General features: G+C 38.3%; 1 protein-coding gene across 1 annotated transcript in view; it reads left to right on the forward strand.

Annotated features, from left to right (window-relative positions):
• Positions 1-10,181, forward strand: part of LOC106458368 (caskin-2-like) — a 149,781-nt gene that overhangs the window by 30,126 nt on the left and 109,474 nt on the right. The window contains exon 6 of the mRNA XM_022384557.1: positions 4,290-4,398. Coding sequence (XP_022240265.1) covers positions 4,290-4,398 — 109 coding nt within the window. The remainder of the gene's footprint in view (positions 1-4,289; positions 4,399-10,181) is intronic.

The following is a 10,181-nucleotide window of genomic DNA, read 5'->3' on the forward strand; positions in this document are numbered from 1 at the left end:
ACATCGACATGTTTTTTGCTTCAAAGCCAGGTGATTTCTTTAATCAGGGTATTAACAACCTGATTGTAAAATGGAAAAGCATCATCGATAAAAATGGAGACTGTTTCATTTAATAAATGTTTTATTTTGATATAAGAGTTGTTTGGGTTTTTTCATCTAAAAAAAGCGACATTAATTTCTTGACGACCTAATAGTATTGTACTGGAACCAGACGTTAAATATTTATTCTGTGAATTGTCCAGTGAGTGGCCTTAAAACTTCGACATACAGAAATATCTATTTTGTTTTAAATTAAAATTGATTGATTTATATAAGTGGTTTTGGAGAAACTTAAGAGGACACTAATGTTTAATTTTAATAAAACGAATAAAATATTCATCACTTGATTTTGAAGTAATTCATGCATTTGTCAAAAGTTTTTATAATAATTACCTTTGATACTTGTTATTTGTTATGAAAATACACCGAACTGCCATATCATGAAGGAAATGTTTTTCTGAGAAGTGTATGAAAATTGCAAGATTTCTTGATCAGAAAGAAAAAGGGAAGTTATGTGAAAATATCAATTCCGAGAGAGAAGAAAGAAGTGGTCATTAAAGACAAGCTTTTAGCACGTGTATTCTTGACCCCGAAAAGGTTTAGGGTCACTGCGAACAGAAATTATCTTGGAAAGTACATACAGCTGACATTATTTTCGTAAAACAATTCATAGGTAGCGTACTTCAACAAAATTAGTCCTGTTTTCTAGAGATAGAGTATAAACTGGTGTTATGGTTTTTTTTTATAGCTGTATGCTCTTCCTTACATAATTTTACAAAACTGTGAAAATTATCGTAGGAAATCTGGAGTTGTCTGTGATTTAAAGCTGTTTTTTAACTAAACAATAATAAAAATAGTGTAACGTTAACTATTATTTTTAATTTTAGGACCATAATAGACTTTAGACTGGTTTTAACGATCTATGTCTAGCCAAAAGGCACACCAACGAGCCCTTCACAAACCACGCTCTCTGGATTTAAACTGGAAAAAAAATATTTCTTTACATTTGAAAATGGTTAGGTTCTGTGAAATTATTATTTTTATGAATATGAGCCGAGAACCACACCTAGTAATTTTCCAGAATGAAAAGAATAGTAGTTTTCCGGCCGTTAAAACAATCTGTGGTCTTAATTTTTCTCTCTGATATTTCGCCAACTTATTAAGGGCCTGTTCACACTGGGTCTTTTTATTCCTTACTTACGGTTTGTGTGGAGAAAAGTGTAAACAACAAAATTCAATTGGCAAAGAAAACGGAACTGAGTCCATCAGAAGAAGTGGTCTCGGTCCGTTTGGTAAAGCTTGTTTCGCTTATAAAACTTTTAAGTGAACATTGGAAGGTTTTTGGGAGTGCTGACAAAACACGTATGTGAACCATGGACATGAACTCTATTTCATTTCCAAACGAAATCTACACGTTTCTTCACATGACAAATGTGAATAACTAGCACACTCGTCAAATCAAACGAACTCAACTGAGACCGTTTAAAACGAATCCAGTGTGGATACTGCCTCAAATGACCTGTATAATACTGTATTGTTTTAACTTTCTACGTACTGATTAATGACATCTGAAGAACATTCCTTTAATAAAATAAGAATTCGTATTTAAATCAAGTTTAGGTGTAAATCGGAGGTAAATTGTAACTTGTAATCTACGTGCACCCCTTTTTCATAATTTTTAAACTGAAGACTTTTGTAACAGTGACTGGTTCTTGTGCAATATCCACTGTTTTTTAAGTATGGCAGTAAAACTGAAATATAACCAAATAAACTTTTACAAATTCAGTAGACTATAGAAACAAAAAGCTGTGTGTGTATGGTATTCATATATGATACGCATCGCCAAAATCATGAACGTATCCTTGATTGAAATTCGATGACGAGGAACCCACTTTGAGACTAATAATGGCTGGAGACGGCTTAAATGGGTAATGAAGAAAAACTTTAATATAAGTTTAACATGACAGCAAATGTACAACGTTTCGACAAGGTTTTGTCATTGATTGTAATGGAATATGAAGGTCAGGTTGTTCACTTTCGGTACTCCCGAGTTGAATCGGTTTATCCATGTTTAGTGACCATAAGCCAAGTTAGGTTATTCTGTTTTACTGCAAGAGTTAAATATCAAACTCGTCAGCATGAACACATTATGTTAGAATCGAATCTTACATTTTTTAATCATGAACAATTGTAAACCTTATAATATTCACAAACCCCATCGCTTCACGTTGGATTTCAGATGCAGGCTCGCGCAAGTCACGAGAATAGATTTATATTTTTTTAAATTTGTGACAAAATTTCAGTGTTTTCAGAATCCTTATTGACTCTTGAAAAACGTAGCACTTTGATCCACCGTTTTGGGGGTAATGACTTGCATACGTATCAGTATTTTTTTTTTATAATGACATTTACAGATTAAATATCTTAACTCCCCTTTTAAGGGTTAATAGTCAACGGCCTACTTTATTTCAAGTCAAGGATTGAAAATTCTCTAAATACCAGCATCATTAACAATAGAATTACCAATGGGGTTCAATGACCCCACTGGCTTGTTAAACACATTTTTCGAAAGTTTTATTCAACAAACTGTTTATGGCTTCATTACTTCGAGACCTGGCATGAACTGATGGCTAGGGCGCTAGGGCGCTCGAATCGCAATATGCGGGTTCGAATCCCCGTCACCGAACATGATCGCCTTTCTCACTGTAAGAGCATTATAATGTGCGGTCAATCCCACTATTCGTTAGTAAAAGAGTAGCCCAAGAGTTGGCGGTAGGTGGTGATGACTAGTTGCCTTCCTTCTTGTCTATAACTGCTAAATTAGGGAAGACTAGCGCAGATAGCTCTTTAGTACCTTTGCGAGAAATACTAACCAAACTAATCCACGACTTCTTTAGTTAATAGGTGTAGAATTTGCAGGTGCACTCGTATCTTACAAGTAAGAGTAGTAGCACATATTAAGGAATTCTCCAGTGATACTGTCTGTGATAAAATCTAAAATATCAGAGTGAGAAAAACCTTAAAATTGTGTAACTAGCACAAGAATAAAGCCAACTTCTTTCAAAGCCAGTGTTCAGTATACTGTATATGACACGTGCTCCAACTCGTGAAAGTGCTAAATATTTTGAATTTTTTAAGTAAGAAATATTCACTTTTCTAAGTTAAAAGAATCACCAGGTTTGTTTCACGCAACACACATGAACCCAAACAACATACAAGTTGCGTGAAAACATTTACAAAAATACTATTGCAAATTAATCCCATTCACTGCTGCAAGAGTCCCCTTCGTATTTCAGCCTGTTTTGTGTTATTACTTTACAGTGAGTGTTATATCTGGGAGGGGGGGGGGGGCATGAAATTACTCAACATGGTACAATATGCGGACCCCAGGGGTATAATAACAAGTCGGTAATATGGAAGTTAGTATGCACGAGGAGAGTTTTTTGGCCTTTTTGATTACTTTCTACAAGTGGATATATTTGTGTTTTGTACATTATAATACGAAGTCAATAGGGAAAGCTTGTTCCATCGACATATTGTAACACGTGAATGGTCTCCAGAGTGAGAGCTTCGATTAACTGTGAATCATTGCCCAGTGCTCTGCGAAGCTATGATATTATTTTAAACGATAGTAGTGGAATAATCATTTCAAACAAGTATAATCTCACTAAGTAAAAACTTTTTTTTTCTAAGTATGTTTAAAAAAAACTTTGCACATACTCATTTTAACGACTCTTTTTACAAGTTAAAAACATATTTGAAATATTTAGATTTTTTTACTCAAAATGTCAATAGTATCATGTTTATAAACCTAAAATTGATTGTTGGCGTTTTATGTTTGTTTGTTTTTTATCGCAAAGCTTACGCAATGGGCTGTTTGTGTTCTGTACGCCGAGAGGAATCGAACTCTGGATTTTAGCGCTGTAAGTTCGCAGACTTACCACTGACCCACCGGCAGACACTGGAATTGGTATACAACTTTAAGTGTAAAACACCACCAAGAAATCCAGCTTTATTAGTAAAAATGATAAACTAACTATCTGAAGTAAAAAAATGTCTGTATGGCAATACATAAACAAGTTTTATATTTTCATGTTGGCATGCTAATTTTTAAGTTTTTGTGTCCTCATTCTTACTATATAGTGTACATTCTAACATTATACTAACATGTTAGTGATCTCGAACACCTTCTATTAGTCATACATTGGGTGTTTATTACATTTTTTTACAAGATGTTTTCCTTTATTCAGTGTGGAATTGATGTGAACAAACCCAACTCTTATGAACAGACAGCCTTGGACATTGTGCGCTCTTACTCCAACTGCCATGTTTCCCGAGAAATGAAACAACTGCTCAAAGGTAGAATTTAATTTCGTATCGAATATTTTACACTTTCACGATTTTAAAGGATAAACTTTACCTTGATAGAAAATTAGAAATAAGAAGATGATCTTTTCTTTGTCCCGTTATCTAATAAATAGATTAATGTTCTTAAACTATCAGTTTTCATTTTCCTATCGTGGAGTATACGCCCACCTCAAAGTACATTTTGTTGTTATGTACAACAGTGACCATCCCTATGCCCTTCTGTACAAAACTTGTCGTCATGTGTGCCTTGTACAGTGTTTACGCCCTTCCGTTATACAACGGCTCCCAACTTTACGTCCTTCTGTTTATTTTATACAGTTTTCTGTTGTACAAATCTTTTTATCTCTACGTCTTTCTGCTATATGATCTTTCCGTTTCTACGTCCCTCTGTATACCGTAGCATATCTCGTATTATGTCCTTCTTTTTACTTTATAGTTTTGTGTTATACAAATCTTCCTATTTCTACGTCCTTCTGTATACCATATATAGATAGTTTTTCTCCTATTATGTACTTCTTTTTACTTTATAGTTTTGTGTTATACAAATCTTCCTATTTCTACGTCCTTTTGATATACAAAATTTCCTGTTTTCACATCCTTCTGTATACCATATATAGTGTTACGTAGCTGCTTAAAACTAGTTTATTCTTTCTCGATACTACTTTGTAATACACAATAATTTCACAATCAATACATCTCTCGTCTCTTTACTTAACAACTCCTATAATACTCGCTATAAATCGCAACTATTCACAAGCTTGATAATTTCGCTCTCTGCAACGACTGCAGTTTACGGCTCAACGTCACTACTGTTCGGTTGACTCAATTATCTATATCCAGCTAGCTTTCTTTGCCAGGCTTATATACTAAAAAGGGGGCATCTATATCACACTCGAGCTACCCGGCAAATTCATGATCGTTCAAGAAACTCCAGCGCGCATGCTCCCAGCGTCAGGCGACTTCCGCTGTCGTAACAATAGTGTTTCCTGTGCATCATCTTCTAGATATATAAAGCGTCCAGTTCTACGTCCTCTTGTGAATTTTATAAAGTTTCATGTGTAAACACCTTTCTATTCGCTTAATACATTTACCGAGTTTACTTGTCTATGTTTTTATTTCAGGTTCCTGTGATTACATCCTACCGTTATACATATCTTCTTTCTACGCCCATCTTACACTTTCTATTATTTCTTGTGTGAATATCCTTCTAAAACATTCACATACACACACACACACACACATTTATCAACTCATCCCGTTCTGATATCTTCCTGTCGCAGTTTTTCGTCTTTCATTTTTTCTGCGCGTTTACTAGCTGCTAATGTACATCACGATTAAGCATATTATAACTTTAGCCACGCAGGCCTATTCCTTTTGTCACACTTACTGCTTCTTTCGGTAAGGTTTTCCGGTATAAAGTGTCTGAAATAACCTGTCAATTAACTTCGTTTTTGTGCCATTGCCTTAGAGGTCTTTTGTTATTTACCAGATCTCATCAGGCCTGATGAGCTGTAATGCGCAAATCCTTATTTCAACCACTATTTAATTGTAATCATTTCTATAAATTGTTCTCCAAACCCGTCAAAAACTAGATAGGGGTAGTAAGAACCTATTTTTTGGCTGTGATTCCATCAGATAGTAAGTGCAAATGGGAACATATGCCTCTCTATCCTGGTGACCTTTTCATCTTCCTATGTTGTACCCAAGTCAATGGTTGTTTGAATATGGCATATGATAAACTTGCTATTTTTATATTTTTCTGCAACTGTATCTAAAAACCCTTCACTTTTCTGTGAAGCTCTGTCAAAGATTCCAAACTTTTAACGTGTTTTAGTCTTCTGTTACTTGTAAATTCCTACTTCTAAGATATCTTGTTATCCAGAGATCCTCACTTGTAGTCTTCTGTCCCACGAAGCTTATCACGTGTAGTCTTCTGTCGTACTACAAAGCTTATCACATCTACCGAAACAGCGGAATTGTTTAACAACTTTTAAGGTTGTGTTACACAAGTGTTTTCGTTTTTACCCTCGCTCCCGGAGGGGGGGGGGGTATTGCAATCTGGTTCGTGTGTCTGTTTGTCTATAATTCTATCCTACCCAAATATGGTCGGAATATAATTCCGGGTCCGGATTCTGGATTTCTTTGAAGCATTTATTGTAATGGGGAGATGGGTCATTTTCACAGTTTTGGGTTAATATTTCTGTAAAGTGTGAATCGTATTTGTACCAAATTTCATGGGCACATTATGGTTGAGATTCCACATAAAACTACAAAAAATGATCCGGATCGTTGATTATTCTGGATCTGAAAAAGATTTTCTGAGTTTTCGAAAGTGAAATTTGACGTTATCCTATATAAATGCGTGCAATCTCGAAAAGGAGCGGCGGGGCGAAGGTATATAGTCTCTCAGATTGCTTCTGTCTTGTTTGTTTTGGCAGTCTTGGTTAACTGTAACCTATTTTTCTAAGGATATTCAATCCTACAATGATGACCCTTGAGGAAAATTTACTCATTTTCTTCTGGTGAATCATGTTTGTTTGTTTTTTCTCACCATTCGGGCTCGTAGTGGAACAGAAGCTACTTTGTAGAAATTTAGTGCAAATGAATCACTTAATTAGGCGTTCTTCTATAAATGTTTTGAGTTGTGTATTTTTGGATTGGTTGAACTTAGCTTCTCTCTGGTTTGAATTTCGGTGTTTATGGAAGAAGTGTTGAAATACCACTTCAATAGCTCGTGTGTCTATGGAAGCTGTGAAAACCACCGAAGTATTTCTTCGTAATGGTTCATGTGGTTCTTAAGAAGAGTGAGAAGATGATAGAAAAATGAGGTGTTAGAACCAGTCGACAGTTTATTCATTTATTCATCATGAAAAAGCTGTCAAATAAACCCATTACAGAAAGCTGACAACTAAAACTGTAAGGCTACAAAGATATAGTTTCATATGAAACGAAGAAGTGCTACTTGGGATAATTTGATATCAGTTTCTGCGTTTGAATGTCCCACAGTGGATTAGCGGCAAGCTTAGGGACTTATAACTCAAAGATCCGTGGTTTGATTCTCCTAGTTATACACAGCGCAAGTAGCCTATTCTACCTCCCCTATCCCCTCGACATGGATTCCTGTACGTGATGAGGGGACCTCCTAGGGAAGGTTCTGTATTTTCAGTTACTTCCTCTGGGATCTAAACATCCACCCACGTGTTTGCCGTGCGTGGCGACCAGTGAAGGGGAGTAGAGGATCCTGGTGGTTGAGTGGTGTCTGGGGCACTGCACTGCAACATACTACTTTGGCCTTGAATTCCTGTAGACGGGCGGCCTTGAATCTTTCTCCTTAATTATGGATCCCCCCAATACAAATAAAAAACTCTGCTAATCGGTAAACGACCACGCCTAGAAGACTCTGAACTGCAGTCTCCATCACAAAGTACACCTGTACCTCTCTTCCTGATCCTGCATTCACTGTCCGATAAATCGTTAGGGCAAATGCCTCCCTTTTTTTATTCAGAAGGGCTTAGAGGGGCTTGCTGGCTTTCCAAAGTCAGTTAAGAAACTCCATTCTGGAGATATCTTGGTTGAAACATCCACAGCTAAGCACAATGAACTCCTCTTGAATTCAAGGGCCATTGGGGATATACCCATTGAGGTTACTCCCCACGCTTCCTTGAATTAATCAAGAGGAGTTATTGTTGAGAGGGACTTGAAGTCTATCCCTGAATCGGAAATCCTTGCTGGTTTCTCCAGCCAAGGAGTTTCAGCAGTTCGAAGGATCTCCACTCATCAAGATGGTATTATGGTGCTGACCTCAGTTCTTATTTTGACGTTTTCATCACCACGTCCACCTGCCACTGCTAAGGCAGGTTATTTGAACTGTAAGGTATGGCCCTATATTCTCAACCCTCTCCAATGTTTTCAGTGCCGGCGGTTCGGTCATTCCAAGACATCTTGTCGTGGTTCTGTGACATATGCTCGTTGTGATAGCAAGGACCATGATGCCTACAAATGCAAACTAGACCCTCATTGTGTTAATTGTAGTGGTTCCCATCCCTCTTACTTTAGGTCTTGCCCTAAGTGGGGGAGGAGAAAGAGGTACAGCGTTTGAAGACTGTTCACAACATTTCTTATCCAGAGGCTCGGAAGCTATTGTTCTTTACTCCATCTTGGACATATACCACTGCACTACGCTCCACTGCTCCACTGTTCTCCTAAACCTACATAAAAATGGCCACTTTGTTACAGTGGAACTGTCGAGATTTACGTTCTAATCTCGATGACATTAAGGCCTTGATTAACTCCTATCATCCCGTGTGTCTCTTCTTACAGGAAACATTTCTGAAACCTGCCAATACAGTCACCTTTTGGCAGTTTTCTTTGTAGTGGAATGACAGGTTCTGTGATGGGTGGGTACATCGATGGGTTGGCACTGCTGGTCGACCAGCATGTGCCCTCCTTATCTGTATCCCTCGATACAACCTTGGAGGCCATAACCATCCGTGTTTCCTTGGGTTGTATCATCAATGTTTGTTATCTCTATCTGGCTCCTGGGGAGACTTATGATCAATTGGACCTTGTTGCTCTCGTTGACCAATTGCCATCTCCCTTTTTACTTCTGGGAGACTTTAATGGACACCCCCCCTCCCTCTGGGGTGGTGCTGATATTGATGGGAGGGGTCGTTCCATAGAGCATATGCTCTCGAATCACAACATTTCTCTCTTCAATACTGGAACATATATTTATTTTCATGCACCTAGTCAGTCTTTTACTGCCATTGATCTTTCAATTTACTCCACTTCACTTTTCACTCGCTTTTCATGGATGGTTGACAGTGACCCACGGGGCAGTGATCATTTTCCTATCATTATGAGAGAGGTTGGTCATGTCGATGCCACCTGACCCGAGTGCCAATGAGAAGTTGGACCAAGCTGACTGGCTGTCTTTCACCTCTCTCTGAACTTGATCCTGCCTTTGTCTGTCTGACTGTATCGTCCAGGCAGCTGCTCATTTTATTCCTAAGGCCTCGACACGTATTCTATGGTATCCTCGTCCACGGTGGAGTCCTGCCTGCCAGGAGGCACAGAAGGCTAAAAAACGGTTCTGGGATACTTTCCAATGGTATCCCTCTCTTTCTAATTGCATTGTTTATCAGCGGGCCCATGCCCATGCTCAGCATATTCAACGTCAAAGCCAAAAGGAGTCTTGGATTAAGTTCACTACTAGCATCTCTTTTACCACCAGTTCCAAAACTGTATGGGGCAAGATTCGGAAAGTCACTGGGAGGTATGCGTCTTGTCCCCTTTCCATCTTGCTCTCCAATAGCCAGGAAGTTGCTGATGTCCAGAGCATTGCTGATGCTCTCGGCCACAGGCCCGGCATGGCCAGGTGGTTAGGGCACTTGACTCTCAATCTGAGGGTAGCGGGTTTGAATCCCCATTACACCAAACATGCTCGCCCTTTCAGCCGTGAGGGCGTTATAATGTGACGGTCAATCCCACTATTCGTTGGTAAAAGAGTAGCCCAAGAGTTGGCAGTTGTTGGTGATGATTAGCTGCCTTCCCTCTAGTCTTACACTGCTAAATTAGGGATGACTAGCGCAGACAACCCTCGTGTAGCTTTGCGCGAAATTCAAAAACAAAACAAACAGCTCTCGGCCACAACTTTTCTCGTGCTTCTAGCACTTCTGTTTCTTCCCCTGCCTTCTCGGCCATCAATTCTCGGGCAGAGCGATCGCCTTTTTCCTTTCGGGCCGATCGTCTCTATGATTGTAATCACCCCCTTT

This window comes from Limulus polyphemus, unplaced genomic scaffold (assembly GCF_000517525.1).
Source record: "Limulus polyphemus unplaced genomic scaffold, Limulus_polyphemus-2.1.2 Scaffold452, whole genome shotgun sequence".
NCBI lineage: Eukaryota > Metazoa > Arthropoda > Merostomata > Xiphosura > Limulidae > Limulus > Limulus polyphemus.